At 28.6% G+C, this 26,181-nt stretch overlaps 6 protein-coding genes across 17 annotated transcripts; 2 read left to right on the top strand and 4 right to left on the bottom strand.

The window, feature by feature from the left end:
* Positions 1–360: 360 nt before the first annotated feature.
* Positions 361–2,337, bottom strand: Dnaaf6 (Dynein axonemal assembly factor 6). The gene is made up of 4 exons (XM_035866678.2): positions 2,211–2,337; positions 1,257–1,456; positions 1,050–1,177; positions 361–759 (listed from the first exon to the last, which is right to left on the bottom strand). Exons 1-4 carry the CDS (start codon positions 2,320–2,322, stop codon positions 630–632), a joined length of 570 nt encoding a protein of 189 aa, XP_035722571.2. The 5' UTR covers positions 2,323–2,337; the 3' UTR covers positions 361–629.
* A 194-nt stretch (positions 2,338–2,531) lies between these two features.
* On the top strand, positions 2,532–5,507 carry LysRS (Lysyl-tRNA synthetase). Of its 2 annotated transcripts, none has more exons than XM_035866664.2 (8): positions 2,532–2,674; positions 3,191–3,350; positions 3,443–3,892; positions 3,965–4,210; positions 4,287–4,709; positions 4,793–4,986; positions 5,071–5,233; positions 5,302–5,507. In XM_035866664.2, exons 1-8 carry the CDS (start codon positions 2,640–2,642, stop codon positions 5,407–5,409), a joined length of 1,779 nt encoding a protein of 592 aa, XP_035722557.2. In that variant the 5' UTR covers positions 2,532–2,639; the 3' UTR covers positions 5,410–5,507. The 2 variants fall into 2 exon arrangements, with proteins under 2 accessions (XP_035722557.2, XP_085520716.1); XM_085664590.1 differs by lacking the exon at positions 2,532–2,674 and adding an exon at positions 2,697–3,104.
* Positions 5,508–6,372: 865 nt separating this feature from the next.
* On the bottom strand, positions 6,373–7,866 carry LOC118441333 (deubiquitinase OTUD6B). Its single transcript, XM_035865569.2, has 4 exons — positions 7,724–7,866; positions 7,149–7,563; positions 6,845–7,064; positions 6,373–6,757 (listed from the first exon to the last, which is right to left on the bottom strand). Exons 1-4 carry the CDS (start codon positions 7,791–7,793, stop codon positions 6,572–6,574), a joined length of 891 nt encoding a protein of 296 aa, XP_035721462.1. The 5' UTR covers positions 7,794–7,866; the 3' UTR covers positions 6,373–6,571.
* Positions 7,867–8,501: 635 nt separating this feature from the next.
* LOC118441310 (uncharacterized) lies at positions 8,502–11,579 on the bottom strand. 4 transcript variants are annotated; one of them, XM_035865532.2, is made up of 7 exons: positions 11,453–11,579; positions 10,744–11,006; positions 10,450–10,619; positions 10,084–10,332; positions 9,846–10,006; positions 9,665–9,754; positions 8,502–9,586 (listed from the first exon to the last, which is right to left on the bottom strand). In XM_035865532.2, exons 2-7 carry the CDS (start codon positions 10,881–10,883, stop codon positions 8,504–8,506), a joined length of 1,893 nt encoding a protein of 630 aa, XP_035721425.1. In that variant the 5' UTR covers positions 10,884–11,006; positions 11,453–11,579; the 3' UTR covers positions 8,502–8,503. The 4 variants fall into 4 exon arrangements, with proteins under 4 accessions (XP_035721425.1, XP_085520107.1, XP_035721441.1 ...); XM_085663981.1 differs by having other exon boundaries at positions 10,744–10,883; positions 11,453–11,510; XM_035865548.2 differs by having other exon boundaries at positions 11,401–11,495.
* Positions 11,580–11,600: 21 nt separating this feature from the next.
* Positions 11,601–12,699, top strand: LOC118441339 (protein POLR1D). 2 transcript variants are annotated; one of them, XM_085663994.1, is made up of 3 exons: positions 11,601–11,827; positions 12,065–12,118; positions 12,220–12,689. In XM_085663994.1, the coding sequence occupies exons 2-3, from the start codon at positions 12,090–12,092 to the stop codon at positions 12,437–12,439; spliced, it is 249 nt and encodes an 82-aa protein (XP_085520120.1). In that variant the 5' UTR covers positions 11,601–11,827; positions 12,065–12,089; the 3' UTR covers positions 12,440–12,689. The 2 variants fall into 2 exon arrangements, with proteins under 2 accessions (XP_085520120.1, XP_085520123.1); XM_085663997.1 differs by lacking the exon at positions 11,601–11,827 and adding an exon at positions 11,881–11,951 and having other exon boundaries at positions 12,220–12,699.
* Positions 12,700–13,780: 1,081 nt separating this feature from the next.
* whd (carnitine O-palmitoyltransferase whd) lies at positions 13,781–25,273 on the bottom strand. 7 transcript variants are annotated; one of them, XM_085663955.1, is made up of 16 exons: positions 20,042–20,188; positions 19,388–19,551; positions 19,191–19,327; positions 18,794–19,070; positions 18,253–18,576; positions 17,965–18,164; positions 17,623–17,827; positions 17,409–17,516; positions 17,297–17,322; positions 16,827–16,892; positions 15,657–15,719; positions 15,235–15,373; positions 14,882–15,151; positions 14,659–14,808; positions 14,372–14,581; positions 13,781–14,272 (listed from the first exon to the last, which is right to left on the bottom strand). In XM_085663955.1, the coding sequence occupies exons 2-16, from the start codon at positions 19,526–19,528 to the stop codon at positions 14,168–14,170; spliced, it is 2,421 nt and encodes an 806-aa protein (XP_085520081.1). In that variant the 5' UTR covers positions 19,529–19,551; positions 20,042–20,188; the 3' UTR covers positions 13,781–14,167. The 7 variants fall into 7 exon arrangements, with proteins under 7 accessions (XP_085520081.1, XP_085520087.1, XP_085520077.1 ...); XM_085663961.1 differs by lacking the exon at positions 20,042–20,188 and adding an exon at positions 19,623–19,742; XM_085663951.1 differs by lacking the exon at positions 20,042–20,188 and adding an exon at positions 24,938–25,273 and having other exon boundaries at positions 13,784–14,272.
* Positions 25,274–26,181: the final 908 nt, after the last annotated feature.

Genomic DNA, 26,181 nt, shown 5'->3' with positions numbered 1-26,181 from the left:
TAAGTGAAAAATTTAATAGCCAGGATGCCATGAATCATAAACGCAATCATAAAGGCATGCAGTATATATATAGACAAAAAAAAATATAATTATTTTTTATTAATATTGGTGAGGTATTTACGGAAATTATTAAAATATATTTTGTAACATTGTAAAAAATAGTATACACAAAAATGAATCAAATTTACCAAAGATTTCATAACTTTTTTTCAGGCAGTTATAAAAATAAGGAAAATGTCCACATTTTGAGGAGCAGTGTATATGTATACTTATATTCATTGTACAAAAAACAAAATGCGAATTTCTTTGTAAACTTATTGTTTTTATAGTTTTTGTAACATTTATTATATCGTAAAAGTATTAGCAATAGTCCTAATTTTTATTAAAAAAAAAGAAGTAATTTTACAATTATATTTGTAATTATTATTATAATAAAAATGCAATTTTCAATTTCAATTTTACTTGTACGTATAAGAATATTTTCATTGGTACAGAGAATAAAATTAAAGTTTCATAAATAACGCAAATATTGTTTATTCGTTTATTTGTATTTGTTCCTCTTTTTTTCCACCTATTGTATTCTACTAATATTTAATCCAAATTAAATGTTTTTTGTGTTGATGTACTTGTTAAAAGTTTATGTCATCTAATTCTCGTACGAGTTGTAAAGTGAGTTCTAATGTGTCCGTATCGTTATGCCATTTTGCATGTGATGCATTAGGATTTATTTCGTGAGGTGTTGGAAGATGCAATCGGTATCTGTAAAAGCATTATACAATTAATGTTTAGAAAGAAAGGTGATAGTAATTTTTAAATTTAAACACCTGATAGTAGTGCTTAAAAAATAGATTACTAAGAATGATAAAAGTACAATTTTTGTCATATAAAGTACTAGAGATTTCGACGAAAAGATATGCATTTTACTCTAATATTAATACAAAAACATATAAAATTTGTACTATTTTTTTAAATTTAATACATATAATAATAAATATTAAATCCAACAAGATAAATACATATTATTTAAGAAGAAAACATCATTTACTTACTTAGGACTACGCACATCAACTATCTTTGGTTCAACGGACAATTCAATTTTCTCTTGAACTTCTTGAGGAAGTTTTATTAACACGGAAATCCATTCGCAAGATGCAGTGCCGGGTGTTTTAAAACCCATCTAAATGACACAGTTCAATATTATTAATACTTTTAAAAATGCTTTTATCCAAGATAAGATAATGTACTAATAAACTAACATTTAAAAAAATATCTTCTGTTTTCACTGATTGTTTAAATTTGATTTCATATTCTGGTACTTTTCTTGGATCATTTATTTCAGAAATAGGAAGAGTGTGTATTTCCGATGAATGCCAAATGTCATCTTTTTCTTTAAGAGGAGTGTGTGGCTTTAAATTATTAAGAGGTACATCTTTCTGAACTTCTATATCGCCTGGACCTAAAAATAAAAATAACTAATGTAATTATAAATTATTATTATTTAAATCATAGGTAGGCAATTGACTGCCTATGCTCCTACGTGCACACTCGATAATGTAAAAGGAAACGATTCCATTATTTGAAACTATCGTGCTTCGAGAGCTGCAGGACTTTTGTTTTTAAATATGGAGCGATGGTTAGTGAATTTAAATAATCTAAGAAAGGGCTTAAATTTTTTCTACTCGCGACTCCTTTTCGCTTGTGAAATTTTTACACGACTTCGTAATAAGTATACAAATCAAAATCTTGATTTATTATGCGTTTGATTTTGAATGGATTTGTAGTCGTTATGTATTCAGAAATCTATTACTGTTACCAAATTTTTCGGAATCCCCACATTCAATTACGCGTCTCCATATGAGATCGCAATTTACGGTTTAAGAAGCTTAATAGTATATATAATAGGACATGGTGAAATTTTAATTAAAAGTGATATGTATGTGTATGAAACTAATAAATGTCTTTACATGCTGAATGTAATAATTTTTTGTGGATTGGTACGATTTATTTCCATATCTAGTGTTATTTATTTTGTCTACGATAAGTTTTGTTAATTTTATATAAGATACATATAATAAATCAAAAATTAGGATTTTAGGAGAAAGAATACTTTTATTTAATAATAATGGAATATTTCAAATGAATATATAATCATTTTTATATTGTAAAATCTTTCTTTTATATAATTTATTTTTATAAAAATAATAATTCACCTTTTCTCTTTACTTCATTTTGATACAATTCTTCAGAATCCGAGTCGTCTTCCGATGGGGATATTAGGTTTCGTAATGCTTGTATTTCTTTATATCCAAAAAAACTATCCATATTTTAAATAATTCGAATCTCTTTTGTGTTAAATATCAACAAATTTGGTTGTCATGACAACAAATTCTCCTATATTCTAAAATTTAAGAAATGGCGCGTAAATTGAAACTGATTTGGTTTATTTGATTTATAAAATGTAACACTCATGATTTTTATGTGAAAGTATCAAATAATTGTTAGTTGATTTAATTTTTTCATTTTATGAATATTTACAAATCATATTTTAGTATATTTGAAATAGATGGAGAGGCAAAAATGGTTAACGAATATTCAGTTTCGCCAACATCTATTTGGAAATATTGTATGAGACTTTTGCGATGGCTGATGTAACGGAAGAAAAGCTTTCCAAGAAGTAAGTAAATCAATTAAAAGTAGCGCAAATATTATTTCATATTTTTGTTAATAAAGATTTCATGAAAATGTAAAATGATGGTTGTCCGTGTTCGTTAATATCCTATGATTTTGACGTATGGGTGATCAGTCTTTGTATAGACTGGCCACGTTGCTTTACGAACGGTTGGCTAGTTTGAGAAATTATTTTCTATGTAATAATAGTGATAACTTTTTTTACGAAAAATCTTTGATCCGATGTTCTTATTGTAGACACATGTATACATCTCGTATGATAAGTAGGCATATAATGAGAATTTTGTAATTATGTTAAGTAATCTAACCAAAGTTTTTACTTCTATTCATCAGTCTGTAAGAGTATTAAATAAATCGCATATCACTAAAATTGAAGCAACATTTTATCAAATAACTTCAAGCCGATTTTCTACAACGTGTGTACTTATATAGAAGATGTTTATCATAATGGTACAAAGAAAAAATTCGTTGCTTTATATATTGCTTTATCTATTATTTTTAGGGAGTTAAAGATACGTTTAAAAGCAGAACAGAAATTAAATGAAAAAGCAGTAAAAGAAGCAGAAAGGGTTACAAAAGAAGTTGAAAATGCACAAGCAAAGAAGATTCCTGTTAAAACTCTAGAGAAAAAGGCTATTAAAGAAGAAGAAATCAATCCAAATGTAAAGAATATTAGCATATTAAGCTAGGCTTGTACTAAGGCACAAAAAGTACTTTTTTTTCACATATATCTCATACTTGTTTTTATTTCTAGGAATATTTTAAGCTGAGAACTCAAGCAATTGAACAACTTAAAGCTGCAAATGAACATCCATATCCACATAAGTTTAATGTATCAATTTCATTAGAAAATTTTATTGAAAAGTTTAGTTCTGTCGTAAAAGATGGAGAAATTCTTGAGAAAGAAATTTATAGCATAGCTGGTCGTGTACATGCAATACGAGAGTCTGGAGCCAAACTTATTTTTTATGACCTTAGAGGAGAGGGTGTTAAAATACAAGTAATGGCAAATGCAAGACATTATGAAGGAGAAGATAAATTTGCTAAGGACACATTCAAAATTAGGAGAGGCGACATAATCGGCGTAATTGGAAATCCTGGAAAAACCAAAAAAGGAGAATTTTCTATTATGTCAAAAAGTATTACTCTTCTTACACCTTGTTTGCATATGTTACCGCATCTTCATTTTGGATTAAAAGATAAGGTAAATATTTTAAATACTAATAAATGTATAGATTGCATCTTTTTAATATATACTAAACTTTTATATCTTTAGGAAACAAGATACCGTCAACGTTATTTAGACCTTATTTTAAATGACAGAGTGCGACTAATATTTTACATTCGAGCGAAAATAATTGCATATGTGCGTAAATTTTTGGATGAATTAGGTTTCTTAGAAGTTGAGACTCCTATGATGAGTATGATAGCTGGAGGTGCTACAGCCAAACCTTTTGTTACTCATCATAATGAATTAAATATGGATTTGTATATGAGAATTGCTCCAGAACTTTATCACAAGGTATGATTTATTTATATACTTTTACAAACAGTCTTTACATTCTTCTTAATAAACAAACTTTTATTTTATTATATAGATGTTAGTTGTTGGTGGTATAGACAGAGTTTATGAAATTGGTAGACAGTTCCGAAATGAAGGCATTGACATGACGCATAATCCTGAATTTACGACATGTGAATTTTATATGGCTTATGCTGACTATTATGATCTCATGTCTATTACAGAAAATATGATTTCTGGAATGGTAAAAGCTATTCACGGTAGTTATAAATTACTGTATCATCCGAATGGACCTGATGGTGAAGTAGTAGAAATAGATTTTACACCTCCATTTAAACGGATATCCATGATGAAAACTTTAGAGGAAATTTTGGAAGTAAAATTACCTGATGCTGATAAGCTTGATACATTGGAAGCTAATACAATGCTTAATGATCTTTGTGTAAAACATGATATTGAGTGTCCTCCACCAAGAACAACTGCCAGGTTATTAGATAAAGTAGGTATTTATATTGATATAAAAGAATTTCAATATAACGGACAATTTTATTGATTGAATCGTAATATTTCTAATATTGGCAGCTCGTTGGGGAATTTATAGAAAAAAGATGCATAAACCCTACTTACATATTAGATCATCCACAAGTAATGTCTCCGTTAGCTAAATGGCATCGTTCAGATGCAGGTCTTACAGAACGATTTGAGTTATTTATTATGAAGAAAGAAATCTGTAATGCATATACAGAATTAAATGATCCCCTAGTGCAAAGAGAAAGGTATTTTTTACTTTTCACTTCTCCTTCCAACTCAAAGAAGGAAACATTTCTATTTAATTTTCTTTGTTTTTAATTTTTTTTCAGATTTGAACAACAAGCAAAAGATAAAGCAGCAGGAGATGATGAAGCACAAATGGTAGATGAAAATTTCTGTACTTCCTTAGAATATGGATTACCCCCAACTGCAGGTTGGGGAATGGGTATAGATCGACTATGCATGTTTTTGACGGATTCAAATAATATTAAGGTAATATTTATATAGTATAATTTCAACAGAAAATGTATATCATACTTAATACTAAATATTCTTTTCAGGAGGTATTACTGTTTCCAGCCATGAAACCAGATGAACAAAACATAAAAAATAAATCAATGTTTGAAGATCCATCTAATGACAACATTAAAGAGTCTTGTGAAAAATAATGAAAAACTTTTATCTTTTATACTAATCCACAGAAGATTTAATAAAATATTACAGTTATTATACAAACTAAATAAATTAATGTCATAAAGAATAATAATCATGCTTCTTATATATTATTTATTTCACATGGAAACTTTGATACATGGAAATGTTGATACGTAGATTGATACTTACAATATTGGTATATCGTAACTTATTCCTCTGACTTAAATATGTTCATGGTATTTCATATTATTTATATATATATGCATTTTATGATATAAACAGAGAGGGGGAGAATATCTAATACTTAGACTGCAAGATATATTAATAATTGGTAGTTCGCTCGTATTGTCACTGATGAATACGTTAATCTATACACAAAAAAGTGTGAGTAAATAAATTAAATATAGGTAAATAAGAAATAACCAGCAACGTCTATCTTGCTGATTAAAATATTAAAATATTAGAATGTTATTACTTAATATAGAGAGTACTAAATGTTTATTTTAAGACATTGTTCATATGTACTGTTCATTTAGATGATATTTTTACAGCATCGTAATTGTTCTTTAATAAATTACTATATTTCTTTGATTGATCTTTTCTAAAAATTCCTAATACCTGAATTTTATCAAGTCAGTAGATCACTTTTATTCTATTTAATGTAAAATAAGTTTTTTTTATGATTGGGTAAGCAAAATAAAAGACTTATTGATTAATTAATTTTTATAACATGTATTAATTTTATTCTTATTTATATAGTTTTAAAAACATTTTTAGATTTTAGCTCGTTTAATTAAACATAATAATTTATATGTTAATATTAAAACCGCTTTAATGTTTAAAAAATAAACTTCTATAAAAAAATATTTAAAACTTATGAAAATGTAAAGTTTTATCACAATATAATAATAATAATAATAATAATAAAATGATGTATTTGACTATTGAATTTTATTACCATATTAAATCTATAAAACATTAGTATAGTGATAATATTTGCATGATTTGAGAAAATTAAGTATTGGATACTATTAGTTATTTCAACGTACTTATCAATCTTAATATATTTAATAAATCTAATGTATGTAAAATTAAATCAGAATTATTTATCACGTTATATAATACATTCATGTTCGTATTAAGATAAATGTTGTTTAAGTATAATAGAATGTATGATCAGCTTTCATCTTCTTTTACAAATTTTGTAACAGAATTATAATGAGCACCTAATTCATACATGTAACGATGGTAAGTTAATATTATTCTTTTTTTCTTACTGAATTCATCTCCAACGATATAGGGGATACCTGTTGCTTGGATGACCTCAATTTGACGTTCCAAAATACGCGACAGTACTTGCAACTGTATTAGACACATATTTACAATATATACATATGACACTTTCTACAATATTATAAGATTTATAGAAAAACTTATTAGAATAATTACCTCAATTGCACCACCCCAAGCACAAGTTTCAACTATGTCATTACAATATTTTTCATACTGCTCAGGTGACAATAACTGATCAGAATCTGGATTTGAAATAAATGGTAAGAAATCATTTCTATTTTGTCTTAAATATATGGCAGTTTTCATTCTTAGATCACATAGGCTAAATGGAATATCTCCAAGTATTTTAAGTTGATGTGCAACTGCATTGTATAAACTGAAATGAAAGAAATAAATGATCATGTATTAATTCTACATTATTTATAAATATTTTAAAAATATTACACATTATGTAACATACCAATGACCATCACTTGGAATTTCATATAACGTTAAATCACGTTCGTAAAGAATTTTTTGTATAGATTGCATCTCAACATTTCTCTTACCATATATATCAAATGCTTCCTGCTCTATAATTCTTTGATTACGTTCTCTTTCTGCATTTTCTTTTTTATACCTTCTTCGTTGAGCTTTAGAAATTCTCTGTTGTATTCTCTCAGATTCTTTCGATTCTATATCATTTATATCACATGTTTCTTCTAAATTCTCTGCATCTGTATCATTCAGTGTAACTTGGGATATTTTCCACCTTGCTAATTCTTCATCTTGCTTCCTTTCTAAATTTTCTTCTTTACGTGCAATTTCATCTGTAACTTCTTTTTTCTTCTTTTTATCACCTTTACAGATTGATTTCTTCAATACCTGTATCTGAGCTGCGATATATAATATAGATACATTATTTAAGCATTATAACAGTTTTAACTACAATATAGCCATACAAAGTATTTTTGACTGAAAAATATTTATATTTTTATTGTGATGTTAACATAAAAGTAAGTTAGAATTAATAAAAGTACTACGTCAATAAAGTACCTTGTAATTCTCTCCGTTCTCGCTTATGTTTCTGTAATAACTGATTTTCGGTAATTGGTAACTCATCCATTTCTTTTTATGGATATAAATATTTTCAGCTAATATTTAATTATCCTTCTCTTTTTCCAAATTATATTCAGATTACTACTTAAATTTGCAACATAGCCTATTTAATGGGTCCAAGTTAAAAATATATCATACACTTTCACACACCATATACTTTTGTGTTTATATCACTATAAAAAAGAAATAATTAAAAATGATATTATATCGAAATATAATTTCAAGAAACGAAAAATAAGTTATACTTTTTTTTCATTTACACGAAACAGAGTGTGTAAAAATGTAACGTGACATGATGCGTAAAAACCATGTTCGTTTTAATGCGCCATCCAGCGCCCTCTTTTGTTATCAATTATTTATCTCAAAATTTAATCAATACTTACGTTAATATCTTGTGTAAAGTACTTTTACAATATCGCAAATATATAATTTACTTTTTCCTTTTTTTTTTAAATATCATTCTCAATGTATGGTAAAAATGTATATACATACACATAGAAGATAGGAGAAGCATTTTTGTTTATAAAAAAAGATAATGTTTCATTGATAAAGAATAAACGAAAATATAAAAATGCAGTTTGACACAAGAGTCTTTAAATATGATTATTTAAACACATGTGCGCGAACGCATATACACAGATTCATAGAATATACTATAAAGGTTCGCAATGTTTACATACTTAATTGTCAAACAAATTGATCAATGTTAGATAAGAATTATTGACGATCCTTCGATAAATTAAGTGATGTATCATTGATATCGCCGATTTGAGATTGTTGTTGCTTTTTATGCAAATTGGTCATATCAAGCATGCCGCCAAAATCAGATTTAATGCTTGAAGAATTTGATAGATCTTCAGTCCCTTGATATTCATTTGATCGACTAAGTTTAGAATCATTTTGAATGTCTAATTTTTTCCCACTAGAATAATCCTCCGCACCAATAGAGAAATTTTTTCCAAGATCTGCGGTTCCTGACGTAGGTTTAAATGGCGATTGAGTCACTTCACCAATTGAAAATTCATTTATTTTACGTTCCGTACCATCTGTGTCTCTTGCGGGTGAAACCTTACCAAAAGGACCGAATAAATTTGCTATATTTCTCATATATGTCGATGGCGAAGGCGACGATGTTCTTGAAAAATCGGGCATTGGAAAACCAGATAACTTTGCTAAATCGGCAGCAGAGAAATTCGCTAATTTTGTAAAGTCTTGAAACTTTGTAATCTGTTGTGTAATATCTGTTAAAGGAAAATCTGGGGTAGTTGTGGTCCGATTTTTATTACCCGTAATATCAACTCCAACAGGATTGGGTAGTTTGGCAAAATCTGTAGGAGCAAAATCATAATCGCATTTTGTGTTTTTCACTGAAACCGTAAGCTCACCCGATTGAAAACTTCGGATCATTTCTGGTTGCGACATATGTTTTGAGATGGCAGTATTTCCATCTTTTATTTGTGTTAAGGATGCCGTATCTGTCCCCGTAGCATTATCTTTTCTAACATTGTCTCTAGAAGTAGATGGTTGCATAACGAATGGTTTAGATGTTGGTGTAATTATGGCACTGTCAGGTTTAAAATTTACAGGTGCCAGAAAAACTGCTGCATTGTATGTTGGAAGATTGATACCAGGTGGGACTGGAGGAACAAGAGACTCCGAAACTGGTACAAGTGGAAATTTAACAGTAAGAAACTCTGGTGTATTCCCATCTTTTGAACCAGGACAAATCATTTCTCTGATTATATCCCAGTAAGATCCATTAGCACGATTACGTCCAGGTAATTTGGATGCTAAAGAACACTGCATAATAAAAATAAAAATATAATTCTCTCTATTCCTATTTTTTCTATAAACTATTAAATGATTTTATTAACTTACTCTTAAACGTTCAAGATACGTAGTATTGTTATTAAAATTAGTAGTAAAATCGATACCTCCTTCGCTTCTATAATATTCTATGCATCGCCTCTGAAAGGAAGTAGTACAGAATCGTCAATTCAACACTTTATCAACATTTTATCAATTCAATATTCTATTTAATCACAGGTATTTAACTTACTATTTCTTCTAATGTATCTTGAGCAAGAAAATGCTCTTGAGACAAAGTATAACTAAGAAGCATAGGGCGTGGATATTCATGAGGTCGGTTTTCAGGAGGTGGCAATGACCAAAAGACATTAAAATTTGATTCATAACAATTACCATCCATGTTGTAAGGAGCTATAATTATATTAAAAATTGATATTAAACTCTTTAAACAAATAATAGCAGAAAAAGTGAGAAAAAAGAAAACTCACAGCATATTAAACCAACACAAGGCATGTAACCATTATCACTAGGTCCTTTCATTTTAATTTGATAATCTAATTGCGCATCAACATCTCTGAGAGATGGCGAAGCATGTGATCTAGGATGAGAATGATACCAACCAACGAGGGTCACATGTTTCCATTCCATAGCTTTTGCAATTTCTGCTTCTACAGCAGCTGCAGCTGATTTATCTTTGCCAGAATATCGACATGGAAATGCGCAAGTTATAGATAGATCTGAGTTGATGAACAATATAATTCTTTATATATTATCATTTAATGTGGAAATAAAATTTATTATATATATATATATATATATATATATATATATATATATACACAAAATATATTTACTATGTGAATTAATATCCCAATGTCCACCCAAATATCCACATACTTCTTTGTCAGTTAAGTGACAATGCAAATCAACTAATAATGCAGCGGTGGTTGTGATTGTAACCAAAAAGGGTTGTATTTTTCCAAGTGTACTGAATGATGTTAGCTCAACCATTGTACTCATATCCCTAAAAAAAAGATTGGACATTAAAAACATAGCATTATGTTAAAGAGATACACAATCTGCAATTACATAGATATGATATTTATTTTATATTTCGTTAAACAATAAAAATATTTATATATATGTACATTGCATGACTACGTATACCAAGATTGGTATGTTTGACAGGTACTCTGACTACTTGCAGCGGAGCATTGACCTGGGCTTTTTCATGTCCTTCCTCTATAATTTCTCCAGATATTTGTACTATTTCTGTCGTTTGTGACATCTTTCGTTGTACAAAATGTATAAAAATTAACAGAAAAAGGAATGATAAATGAAAAATTCACGAGATTCGAGTCTTTGTCATCTTGCCAAGCTGTTTCTTGGAAACATTCATTATTCTACATTCCTATATAAAAATAGTAAAAAAATAGTAATAAACATTATTTTGATTTTGAATAAAATTATGAGAATCAAAACGCACTATATTAACAACAAACACCAAACGTAAGGATGATTGCGAAAATAATACTTCAAACTAACGGCTTGAGATGTGATATTTTTATACTTGAGAAAAGAAAATTTTTAATATTATTAACATCTCAAAATTTACAATGCTTTTATTTATATACGACACAAATAAATGTACGTAAATCGAAAGCAGAGAAAAAAATCTTGCTAAAATTGTACAATATAAATTCCCGTATACTTCTACAATAAAATAAATGCAATGGTGTTTCGAACAATTTCGACTAGGACGCTACCTAGTAAACGAAAGAAAAAATTTCATAGAGTATAAACACCATTTATTCATGTTTTTCTTTAGAGATATAGATATGTATGTATGTAGTTTACAGTTAAAGGTTTGGTATCCCGCACTTGCATACATGTTGCACTGCGAATTGAGCACACTGTGAATAAATATAAGGTTTATTGAAACATATATATATATATATTATATATACACACACATATATATCAGTTGCGACTACTAGTGACAGCTAGAAAAGTTCAACGATGGTGGGAATTGGTAAAATAAGCAGAAGAGGATGTCATTTTGTCATCGTTATTTATCGTAGTTTAATATCATTTAGTGTATGAGTGATATATAGTGTATAGTGATATATTTGATCATAACTTTATCAAAAAATATGATTGATTCATTTCAATTCTAATAAGTTGACCAGTGAATCTAGTGTATATTAGAATATAGCAATAAATCTTGTTAAGGTATTGACATCTTGTAGCAAAGTGTACTATCAATCTTTTTTTTACCAGATTGTATAATGTATTTTTTATAATTTACTACATTGTTTGATATTTTTATAAGTATAAGAATTTCTTTTCTGTTTTCGTAAGTTCATATACTTATATTGTACATATTTGTTTAATATTTAAATTTCGCATTTAATTTAGTTTTCTTATTTTATAGATTTACCGTTTCTTTTTATATCATATTCTTTTTAGGCTTACTAATTCGTAATAAAAGGCAATGAATATGGATGATGAAGAATTAAATAAGTATGTTTAATATCTTATTAGTGTACTCTTTAAAGAAAATATATATATACACACACATATGTTAAGATTAATTTATGTTTATTTAAATATTATATATGTAGACTTGCAGTTGAAGCTCTACTTGAAGAAGCAAAACTCGGTGCACAAAGAGCAGAAATAATGGGACCTACTGGATGGGTAAAGCCTAGAGAGACCGTCAATAAAAGATTTCTTCATTCTACACTACGTAATGTTCTTATTTCCAATAAGCACAAAACTGTAAAGAAAGACAAAATACTGAAGACCCAAATATCTAAAGAAGATAAAAATAGAAAGAAATAATAACTATGCAATATATTGATACATATCTTATAGCATGTATTTTTTTTGCAATTGCACTAAATTATATTATTATAAGAGCAAAATTGCTATATATAATATTATTAGTAAAATTTATTATGCTATATATTAATATTACAGATATGTCTCCAATTTTACATATTTTTGTACAAATATCAACAAAGGATAATATATGATTACATAAACGAATATGATAAAAATTGTTAAATTATATTGCATTGATAAATCTCTAAAATTATTTTAGTATTTAAATAGCATAAATGGTATTTATATATATTAAAACATAAGTAATGCTTTTGTTAAAAGTTGATGTAGTTAAAGATTACAATAATAATCTGTAGTTTATTTAAGATTTATATTCTTTGAGATATAAAGTATTTTGTAATAACCAAAGATTTATATTTAATTAGATATATATAGATGATTACATAAAGTTTTTACTAAAAGTATTATAAAAATAATTGCATTGACAAACGTTGAAATATTTGAAATATTTTTAATTAAGAGCACCAGTACCTCTAACAATACCTTTAACAAACACGTATTAAAGAAAATATAATTATATTAACTTTCTAGTATAAAATGAGACATTATAAAATTTTGCATTGATAGGTTGCAGATATTAGTTTATGGCATTTTTAAATATTTAATTATACTAAAAGTTCATATGATTACATAATATTTTAGGCATTCATGACGTCTCATTTGTACAAGTAATAAACATTCTAAAGTTCTCAATCAGATTTAATCTAGCCATAAGTTGAGGTTTGAATATTATTTATATATGATAGTCACATATTGATACAATAGCTATGATAATCACTATAAAAATAGTATATTGTAATTGTAGCTTTGCAATCAACAAAGTGAGTATTTAATGTAAATAAATATGAAAATAAAAGATTGAATATTTGCAGTTTCAATATAAATGCAATTGCATTTATATTGAAACAGCAAATTTATAAATTTTTAAAATAAATTTTTAAAGTTTATAAATTTGGCGTTAAGACGTACCGTAACACCTTTAATAATTTACGCATACTTAATCATTTTGATAATATAATATGTATAAAATTGACCTGATTGATACTACTTTTAAAGAATAAATTTAGGTATATTGTCATTGTGATAAAAACATCGATTATATATATATATATATATATATATATATATATATATATATATATATATCAAAATTTTAAATATATTGAATAACTATCTGATTTTCCATTTTTCCAATGATACCCAAAGCTGTATTAGTAAATATAATTTAGTAGTTAAATATGATAGATAGCGAATATTTTCTTCTAATGTTATATACAAAAACCAATACAAAAAGATATGAATTTAAAATTTTACTTCTTTATATTCGCAACATTTCTTCATTATTATTTCTAATTGTATATATGCATATAGAAAAGTTAAAATTAAATTTTATATTATTGATGTCAATATTGCATTTAGAAATATAACAAATTATTGAAAAATAGCAAATAACAGATATTTCCTTTTTTTTATACAAATAGTCAATATTGTATTTGTTTTTGCCAAATTTCGTTTGTAGTAATTATTTATATAAAAATAATTAAGAGTACAAATTTGTATGAATTTATGTTTACTCCTCCAAATAATAGAAAGAATTTTGTTATAGTTTGTAGTAGTTTTTGATATGTGCTTCATAGCCTTCTAATGCACCAATAACTAAATTCTTTATGTGGAGCCATTTTTGTGCTGTTGAACTTTTTTCCTTTCTAAAAGCAATTTTTTCATATCAGCAAATGCCTTTTCTATTTGGCGTGCAAATCTAGCAGCATCCTGTAAAAAATAAATAATAATGACAATAAATTTAGAAAATAATTCTTTAACTAGTTTATCAATGTTTGATTATTAATCTAATCTTTTCCCATTATATACCGTTACTAGTGAGCTACGTTTACTAGAGATATGAAAGAATATAACATCTTCTCCAGCAATAATGTAAGAAACCCCATAACCATCATCGGCAACAGGACCAAATCCACCACCAGCAGAGATACAATCAGGGTATTTCTTCAAGTCCAATTTTGATGTTTGTCCATGTGGAGTTTGAGATGTAGATAATCGCCAAGGTTCGCTTAAGACTTCCTAAATAATTTTTTTTTCTTTATAACTATTTTCTTTTTTGGTTTCAAATTGTTTTTTTGAAATATTTTACCAAATACCTTCAAAAATGGAGAATCTACTTCAAGATATTTAGACACTACATATAAACAGAAAAGATGTCTATCTATACCCTTGCCACACATAGCATCCTGACAATTTTTTTGATGCTGTTGTCCTGCTGCTAGTAGTAATCTATACTTGTTATCTAACTGTAATGGAAAAGGCAGTTTTTTATATTTTGTTTTTAGTAAATATTGGTTTGAACTATTATATTTATGTTACCGTTGCATTCTTATCTTCCATGGCCTTTACCCATGCAGCAGATTCAATAGTGCATGGTCTAACAGTTTCTGTTCTGCCTTCACGAAATAGTCTTGTCATGGAAGCTTCGTAAGTGAGATTGAACTTTCCAGCATCACGATAATATGCTAGTTGTAAAGCCATTTGTATATATGCATCTGGTGACATTGCACTAGCTTTCATAAAACCTTTACCGTATTCATCGTGTACATAGATACGTAATTCAATGTCATTTATTAATTTTTGTACAATCTAATAATTTAAAAAATAATCAATAATCTTTACACACATGACTATGTGTTTGCACATGATTTTTATAAATGTAAAAGTAGTACCTCATTAGAACGATTTATACATTCAATACATTCTGAAGACAAATCCCATTGAAGTCGAGTAGGGCTTGGTGGTATAAATTCTGGAGTACCTTTGTTACGTCCGTCTTCTTTATATCTGATAGATAAATAGTAGTTAAAACTAAAAAGTATTATTGAAATAATTATAATTTAATTATTTTACAATAATTATTGTCATATTTTACAATCTATTAATTACAGTTATAATTCTTTCAGAACAATAATGATTACATATTTAAAGGAGATAAAGCAGTATAGAATTTTTTATTAAAGCATTAAGTTGTAAGCATGTTAATTACAAGTTTACTTTTTATGTGGGAAGTGCAATAAAATGTATGGATTTCTTAAGGTGTTATTACATATTTAGCAATTTGCATAAAATACAAACATGGAAAGAGAATTACCCTTTTTCCATAGTATTAGCAATAACATATTCCCAGAGAGATCCCATAACAGGAGCATCAGCCCTATGAAGCAGAAGACAAAATATGGATAAATAATTAACATATATTTTTTGGATCGGTCTTTTACTGTCAAGTACTCATCAGTGATACCTTATAAACTGAAACAAAGAAATAAAAATATATACAAAGTTCTTCTAAACCTTCATGCTAGGAAATTATACAGTGTTTTATTTAACTCGAAGATTTGAAATATCTCTGTTGCTTTTGATAGTATTAAAAAATGTCTAGTACAAAATTGTTTAATTTAAAGGGGACAATATACTGTTACCAAAATTTTTTTCAATATAATGTTTAAAAGTTTCAAGGGTTAATGTTTTTTTTTTTTAAATATATTGACATATTTATCTTACGAGAGGGTTGTAATTTATTAAAAGACGACTTTAACGATATGAATTTTTTGACTTTGAATAAGAAAGAGTGATGTTTGAAAAAAATGAAACAGTCCAAAATTTTAGGCGTTTTGATGTAAAATAATTATCCTAGAAGTTCAAAATAATTTCTATTAATTTTGATACATTTTTAGATATGGATAATCATTTAAATAATTTCTGGAGCGGTAGTAATATATACACAAACAAATACTTTCATATATTTGTTTGTGTATATATTACTATTATATAACAAATTATTCATTAAGATGTCCAAAAATGTAAAAATGTAAAGGTCAACAAATGCATATGCATAAATAAATTCATATTTTCATAAGTTATAATAATTATGTAATAAGAAAAAAGAATGATTCGAATAAAATTTTTTGTTCTCAGAATTTTGTTTCTTTTGGATTCAATAATTTCTTCTTTTAATGTTTTGTAGTATCATTACAAGCAATAGAGAGTTAGGTGACAAGAAATATTCTTTATAAATGTATGTACAGTAAACAAATTATATTTTACTGTTTATCACTGTAAAATTTTGTCAAATATAACGTTCCATCATTTTGTTTAAATGAAGATTAACACTTAGGTAGTTTCCTTAGTTTATACAAGGCAAAATATTACCAACACCGATAATCTACATAAACATATCATGCTAAGCTTTTAATGATGAAAGAGAAGATGATAAAGAAATTCAATGACTTATAAACCATTCAGTTTGAATTAAGGTTCTTACTCTCGGTTGCAGGCTTCTTCATATATTAAGAATTCCCATAAATGTGACATCACCGCAGCATCTGCCCTGCATTACTTATTGTTTACTTATTGTTTACACATCTCAAAATAAGAGTTACTAATATATAATTTACTAATATATAATTTACTAATATATAATTTTATAAATATTCATGCAATCGCAAGAAAATAATATATTATTTCTGTGTTTCAATGATTCTTTAATTAAATTATTATCACCTTGATCTATGAAACTCATTAGACAATAACTGTTACGTATGAAATCAATCAGACATTGAATGAAGAAACATTAAATAGGGAATAAATAATAACAAAAAGTAGAAATTCAAAAAATGAATCAATTAATATAGATAATGTTTTAATTTTTTCATCGTCATCTGGGTACGATCGGTTTATCAAGAAATTATTACTTGTGCCTAATGCATTTTTCTATATGAAAGAAAAACTTACCAAGAATGTTCTGCATTAAAACCGATCTGTAAAATATGTAATTCAGCAGTTAAGATAGCTACATTTATTATTTTGTAAGTAATATTTTTGTTTGTGACTTTTTATTTCTTACCCTTCCATTACTTCCAATACACAAAGTAAAAGATTTATCGAACCATCTATCATAGCCTTTACCATGTAACAAAATTTGACCATAATTATCTAACTTTTCAGGATGTTCCTAAAAATAGAAAATTACTGTATAAGCATTTAATTGAAGATATTTTAAATGTTTCATATTAAAGTATTAATTTATGTTTATCTTTGACAAAATTATAATTACTTACAGGATCGTATTCGTATGGAAAATCATCTAAAACGACAATGAATGCCGATTTTTCTATTATATCTAAGGAAACTTTATTTATTCCTTTCGCGAAATATTCGTTTCTGACTTCTGCCCAAGGTTTTCTCTCTCCAGCTGTCAGTGCAGCTAATTTTTCTTCACTTTCTGGTGGTTCAGATTTGTCATCCAAAATTTGTTGAATTTGTCTATATGTAATGGACATTCATAGATTATAATAAATCTCGTATAGGATATTTTTGTTATAAAAAGTAATAACAAAAAATAAGGAATTGTAAAAATATATATAATATTAGATTGTTATTTGAATATAAAACACTCTTACATTTCTATTTCACATGGTAAAAGAATTCTATTTTTGTAATAAATAAGAACTTTGAAATATCTTCCTTTGTGATGTACAACTATATGCTTAGAATCTTGATAGTGAACTATTTTGTCTGTTTCAATACCAGGAAGCCTTGTGGTATTAAATAGTCTTTCATATTGCCAGGAACATAAAGGAATTATACCTTGCAGTAAAATCTGGGAATCAGAAAAAATATAATTCTCTCGGTGTATATCGTCATTCGAAAAATACAATATACTAATTTTTTTATAATATCGTACTAACTGGTTCAAGTTGTTGACGCTCAATAAGCCGTCTGTATTGTAAACAAAAATGAATAGTGCTGGCGGCACGTGCAGCTTGATTCGTAGTTGGATGCATAAGAATAGCATCTATTCCGTAGAAATTTGAATTTATAACAAGCGGCGATCTACCTCGAAGGTAAACGTATTCCTCCCACCAATCAGATACATAATTGGTAGACCACCAAGACTTAAGTATTAAATATCTTTGAAGTTTCACGCCTATACCATTTTGAAATTCCTTCGCTAATCTCTCCATACGAGTATAATTTTCATTGTCCAATAGAGGTCTAACGCTTCGGAGGTACTGTTTAAAAATACATAATAAATTATTTTACTGTACAATAATAATTGTAAACTATTACTTGTAATCTACTAAGTAGTCTTTTTGAAGATGTCTTAAGAACTTTTTTCATTTTACTTTTCTCTTTAGTCGAATCATCAATTCGAGATCATCTCTTTCGTTTTTTATTTTTTTGTGTTTTTTTATTTATGGATAATACAAAAATAAAAAAACATCTAACCCGTTTCATCGTATCTTCTACCGAAGGAAGTGGTAGACGAGGCAGCGAACCTTGAAAGCTGTAAAGCATGGGTTTGCGCCAACCAGACAGCAGTTTTACGAAAAGAAGCCATATCTGTGTCATTCTCGATAATTTTTTTTGTTTGCCTCTTAATTCGTACATCCAGCCTTTGTAGATCAACAGCAGCTTCAGTAAATATCGTAACATATATATAACGACCAACCACAAGAGAAGTCCGATCATGAACGAACCAGCTAGATGTGCGAGTATTAAAGATCTACAAAAAATTAAAAATGGAAAAGTTGGTCCTTGTTGGTACTTGTAAACGAACTAATTATTATTGTTTTAATTACTTTGCTCGAAAGTAAGAAATTTGAATTCAAATTATTAAACTTACCCTGAAAGATATGGTGTAACTTTTCCAACGAGATCGTAAGGAACTTTGTAGCCCGCGAAATGAATTGCAGTAACAATACCTATGGTAAGCCAGAGGCTTCCTAAAGATGCTGGATATACACCGCTTTTCAAGTTATTCTAAAATACAAACAAGTAAATTAGTTACTATCGGATTGTCGCACATTCTTTTCCGCTTACCATAAATCTAAAGAATCTCTTCTTCCAGGAGCGTACACCGGATAACCAAACGAGATTCAGCACTTCTCGATCGAAGTTCACGTCCCATCCTTCGTGGGTGATGGAAAAACTGAAGGCGACGGCTGAATGAGCTTCCGCCATTTTTGTATTACTTTTCTATGTACCTAAAAGAAAAAAAATGTATAAATGCATCGGAAAATTTCATCGACATCATGGTGTCGACGAAAACTATTACTGAGGGAAGCTCGCATTTTTGCATGACAAATGCCCATTGCGAAGTTGCAGCATCGAGGACGAAGATGCAGGGTGGATGGAAACGAAGCAGTTGACCTTAGTTAAAGTCGCAATTATCATGCGGACACAATCGCGTGTATACATATGCGTGTGCGAATACGTGCGTGTGTGTGCGCTGTGAAAATTGCACAATAAACTAGTAAACAAGAATGTCATGCATAAATAGTTCCTATATTATTACGCGTTGCGTTTTATCATTTTATTGTATTTTTTTTTTTATGATTTGAAAGATAGAAGGATATAGACGAAAGCAAATTCGATGTTTCAAATGAATACGATGATATTTCAGTGGTTACGTTGGAACAAAGATGTTGCTTTTTAAAGTTTGAAAGTATTTAATAACAGGTACGTAAATGATACCTGTTTATATTAAAGGAAACGGAACTCGTATCTCCGCAATAACACCTGTATTATCAAGGCTGTGTTCGATGATTAAAGACAGAGTTTCGTGATCGAGACAACGCAGCTTGAACTTTGGTCGAGACTTCATCGTCCAACCAACGCGCCTTCTCCCTCTCTTCTTTGTTATAAATTGAGGCACATGCGCGTATACGCGCATGCGTGTACACGCGCAAGTGCTGAAAAAAAGGCGCGTTCAGCATGATCAAAATAAAAAAACAATTATAAAATATTATTAATGCGAACTGACATGTATTTTTCTATAGTTCTGTTATATAAGAAAAGGTAAGAATCATAATTGAAACATAATTTAGCATATTTAAATGAATAACCAATTGTATTATATACTATAAAACATTACAAAAAGTGCTAAGAAAAGTTGAATTGTCAATGAAAAATGATATTTTCGAAAGTGTAAACTATCGAAAGAGCACGGTTGAACGATACATAATGGACATCACTGATCATATCAACTGTTACGTAATACCGGGTGTACATCAAATACGATGCTCTCATGCCGCTCTACGTGGCTAACATCCATATATATTAATCAAATACGCACTGCATAACATTGCATATAATAATTACATCTTGCTCTCGTTGGCGCAAAATATGATCAAAATTAGGATACTGACTACTCTTCTTTGTCAAACATTCTAATCTCAATGGTCATTCGAAATGTTCATATAAAAGATAAACATTTGAATTGCATAAAAAAATGAGCTTCAATTCGAATAACTACGCATGATTTGAATTCATATCTCAACCTCGCCTGAAAGTATCCATATGCGGGATAACCTTACGACTTTCCACGAGAAACGAGTGAAAGTTCGTACGAAACTAATCCCTAACCTCGAGCAAGTTTACACTACGATAACAACGTTCTCGAACCGCCAAGCAAAACTATGTATATTGACGACAAACGAAAATATGCTTATGATTTGTAATCCGTATAATATTTATCAACATGCAACAAATGGACAACGCTCACTCGATTTTTACTTCGCCGGGATCTCTCTCTTTCTTTCGTAAAATTAACAACATGTTCATCTTATGTGAATTAAAATAGTCAAAAAAGAATCTTAATATTTGCTTCTTATTTGATCTTTTAAAGATTACGATAAAGAGAATATATTTTATGTTCATTTTTTCAAATAATAGAATCGAACGATTCACTTGTTCAACTCATTATGCGCAACCCAATTATTAATGTATGTATGCATGTGTAAATATAATCGTTGTAACGTTCAATATTATTTTTATTCTTATCGATATATGACATATGCATAATATGTATTTGTGATATATCAATAAGAATCGGAAAATTCTAAATGATAAAAAAGCTAACGTAGAACTATACTTTATTTCTTTTTAGCAAAATATGATTGAGACATGTGTCTTTCACTGGAAAAGAACCAATGCCGTATCATAATATTATTTCGCAATGGACAATGATCAATCTATACGACCATACTAAAAGAGTTAAAGTGGATCAAGCACGTGTTTCATATTTTTTGTTTGTACATATATCGTTATCGATATAATATCGCATATAGCTTGCGCGATAATTGCTAATCTTTTCAACGAAGTCTTTCGTATTCTTCGTCGAGATTTGATTCATTTTGTTTCCTCTTTTAGAAATAGAGAAAAAGATTCGGAAAAAAAGAAAACAATTATGACTAAAGAATCGTTAAATGTGCTAAATACATAACAAAATGATTAAAAAATAAAAATATAATCAATCGACATTAGCATTAAAACTAGTATAAATTAGGGACTACTAGCTTCGAAATACTGAAAAGGAAGTTCTTGAAACTGTAGGTAGGAATTTGTTATATCTCATGTTTATAAAATTTTATTTATAAGAGTTATCGATGCAACTGAGATAGTGATGTATGTAGTCGAAAAGCATATGGTTCTTTGAATTGGAGGTCCAGTAGCGTAATAGCTCAACGTCTCATATTAATCGTTGAAAAAATAACAAACGAGATCGCGCGATGCTTTCATGATGAAAAGTGTCAAGAGATGCACCATCATTTGTATTGAATACCTGGGCCGATGCAGTGGTACTTTTCGACGTAGTGCAATCGTATCACACTCTTACGGTTAAATTAGAAAAACCGTTTAGATCTGTAGTTTGTTCAACTATGAAGATAAAGAAATAATTTGAAATAAATCGCGCTTTTTCTGGGGTCGTGAGAACATTTGTCGTTCCACAATTTGAAATGGTAAATCCAGGATTTTCCCACTGGACTATTGACCGTATAGACACAATATTATTGGCCTATCGGCAAGATAGATAATATTATTTAATATTATTTAATATTATTTAATATTATTTAATTAGGTCAATCTCCCGAACGTGTGAGCGATCAATTAATTAATTTCTATTTACGATTTATGCCATCGATAAAACGAATTGAGCGATTGCTTTGTGTAGAATATAGAATAAATAAGTAAATCGTATGCATACTTATGTATGCATATCAGCATTCTGATGCGTTGAATGTCTGTCCAACGTAGCAAAGTCCAAGACGAGAGAAATTCAAATGGCATTGCTTCAGCTTTCACATTACTTTCGACCTTAATGATAATGTTAATATGTTGACTGAGCAATTTTTGTAGACAGTAAGATTTTCATTATTATAAACTTATAATTATAAATTATTATATCTTATGATTAAATAAGAGTATTCATTTTACTGTTTATACAATAGATTCGTTTGACAACCTGTTTTTAGTCGGCTAATATTTACAATTCATTGAGGATTGAACTCATGTATCTTTCGATCGCTGAGTGGAGCGATTTGATTGTGCAATATGTGAATTAAAGACACAATTATTGGTTTCAGAGCATACTTCGGGAGGATGAGATTCCGCGGACATGCACAAAGATTAATACAAATAATTTAATACCGTATAGGTTGTTTCGATATGACGAAGAATTGGCGATTATTAATAACAATTTCAAATCATTCTCTTGGTGGTCAGGAAGAATGAGTCCTACTATGTAGAAGTAATAAGAGGTAACCATAGATAGCCAAAATATGAATATAGAATATTTTAGAGGCTTCCATTTACATTTGTATGTGAGTACTATATGGGATAAATAATAATCCATTGTAGAAAAATATAAGCCACGATTATCGGATTAATATTAAAAACACGAACAGTGTTGGGCTTTGGTACTTGGTCAATAGATATTCACTATCGGTAGATAATCCTTTAAAAATTTTTGACTTAATTACGATATGTCGTCGGTTATACGAATAACAACAAAATCCACAAATGTTAAATTTTAAATTAAGATTTAATATTCGATATGCCGAAGAAATTCCGATTGAGATCAAATTTTTCGAATCAGATTGTAAAAAAGAAAGAAAACATACGACTACGAATTACAAGCAAGGACTATTTATCTATTTTTGAAGACATCACATTCGATCACATTCACCGATTCAGTGACATTATTGATTATAATTAGAATCTTCCTAAATTAGCATTTCTTTATTCAGTTTCCAATTCGATAACGATCATTATTCTCATTTTTAAGTACGAACCTTATGCTAGATAAATTAACTTGAAATTTATACCAAAAATGAAATTATTTGCAAGTGAAGGTAGACAAATAATTCGGTTCGATCTGACTTTTGGTTTCAGAATGATGATATTTTTAATAATTAAAAAATTCATATAAATATGCATATGTAACAGAATTAAATTATAATAAGTACAATTTCTATAGGAATATTTAATATATTAGGCATTATCATGAACTACATTGATCATACTTATTCTGTAAAAGAATACCTGGTTTATTTATTTTATATTCTATCACTGAATATTCAGGTGCGTCTTTTTGTAACATATAGTACGTTCCAAAGGAAGTGATTTTTTATTTGTCACGTGCATTAACTTCTATTCAATATGGCGGCCGGGTCAACGTTCGAATAAATTAAAGTCTTTATAACTGTAACGTAAAATTCTCGATCTTTTATCACATTTTTACTGTTTTCACTATTATGAGTTCGTAATAAAATTTACGCATATATTTAGTTACAATAATTCGTCCTTGAGGAATATTAACGGTTAATAAAAATAAACGTTGTCTTATTTCTGTAATTTGACTTAAATCGTGAGAGACTGAGAAAATTGCGAAAAGAGTTGGGTAAAAGCTTTGTGTTATTGTTTGACCAAGAATTGTGAAAGAGAATTAGATTAATCGATCGACGAATGACTGTTTCTTTTCTTTAGCATCATCTAAAAAAGTAGTTTATCGACAAAAAAATGAATGATGTGGCAATGACAGCAATAGCAATAGTAACAAGCAAACAAGAAACGAAAAAATATAATTACACTAATACGAAAAATACATTTAATAAATATTTAATATTTAGCTGATAAGTAAAAAATATGATTGTACCATGCTACAACGAAGAGCCATTTTCATCTCATACAGTAGATCACTAAGTACCAATCCTAAAGAAATTCAGGCATAATTTTTACGAACATTTTCCTACTTGAAAAGATAAAATGAACAGAAATGGAACATGAAGGGAGAAATAACGGCGCGAAGGAAGACCACTTCCTATTGGTTGCCGTTTTGCTCTCGTCGAGAAAAGACGACACGACAGCAATAAGCACGTCGTACATCGTTTTTGTTCAGATGAGCGTGTTTCAAAAAAATTAACACGGTCTTTCTAATATTAGACACGCTGTTTCATGTCGTCCCCGTTCTTGTTCTCTCTCTCTCACTCACTCATCCATTCACTCTCTCTCTCTCTCTCTCTCTCTTTTTCTCCTTTTCCTTTCCCCCCTCTTTCTGTGACGACGAACAAACTCGGAAGTTATACTTACCGAACGAATGAACGCAAAGACGAATGCAACGATGACCTCTCTTTTTCTTCATACAAAGACGATTGATACGTATCGCTGATTGAATCATGAAAAAATCACCATTTTTAATAAATTCGAAGTTTGGTAATGAAAATTATTCAAGAAATGTTTCTTTACAAAAAATGTAAATTTCTCGACGACTTTGTTTTTTTGAAGTACACGTTGGAAAGTCGACTGTACACAATACTATAGACACCAAAGTAACGCTACGCATAACCAAACGCCGTGCAATACTGAATGCCACTGAACGCCACTGAACGCGATGTGAGCGAGCGCCGAAGAACGCTGAACGAGTGCCGAACAGTTACGAAAATGCACGATTTGCACCTGATGAGAATACGCCTACACTTCCGTACACATGCGTGTGTCATGCTAATCACACACCTACAAAGTTACTTCAGTGCTTTTCAGTCGTCACGAATACTTTGTCGTTTACATTTCAAGTATATATATATATATATATATATATATATATATATATATATATATATAGATGTGTGATCTTAAACGCAGGGCTGTATTTTACGGGTTCTAAATGTACTTGCGCAATAATTATCAAATCGAAATGTTTCGTTTTTATTATGTAGGTGTTAAGTATGCGTGCAGCGCAGATTGAATGTAGGTAAGGAAAATTTTTACAATCTCCAAATATATATACGAATATCTACACATACTGTCAATGTTCTATATTTATTTATGTAAGATTAAATAGTTGTATATTAGCGTAAGGAATTCTTATAATGTTAATTGTATTGTTATTATTATTAATACTAATATTGAAAATGAAAAGAATACAATAGGAATGAGGTTTTGTCATATATTGTTCCTAGTCATTACGAGCATATATTATTAAAGCAATTACGCATATTCCCTTTAGTAGCTTTAACTTTTGATGAACACGTTACTCAAGATATAATGCACTTCTACAGTATTATGAAAGTTATGTGCGGGGTTTTGTTACGCTTTTCCGAAGTTGATCTAGCGACTATATTTCTTTTCATAATGATAAAATCTTTCAGTATATATATATATATTACTGTTATTGTTATGTTATTATTATTATTATTATATTTGTTGTTTTTCCCGACGATAGATAATATGGAATAACAGATATTAGAATCATAAAATTTAGTTCATCTTACATTATCATACTTCTTTCTTTTACATATGTTATTACACAGTTATACTATGGATTTGCTATAATT

Source organism: Vespa mandarinia, chromosome 2 (genome assembly GCF_050613455.1).
Source record: "Vespa mandarinia isolate Hongniang chromosome 2, ASM5061345v1, whole genome shotgun sequence".
Taxonomy (NCBI): domain Eukaryota; kingdom Metazoa; phylum Arthropoda; class Insecta; order Hymenoptera; family Vespidae; genus Vespa; species Vespa mandarinia.
The sequence above is the reverse complement of the archived record's forward strand: the minus strand, read 5'-3'. Positions and strand labels throughout refer to the sequence as shown.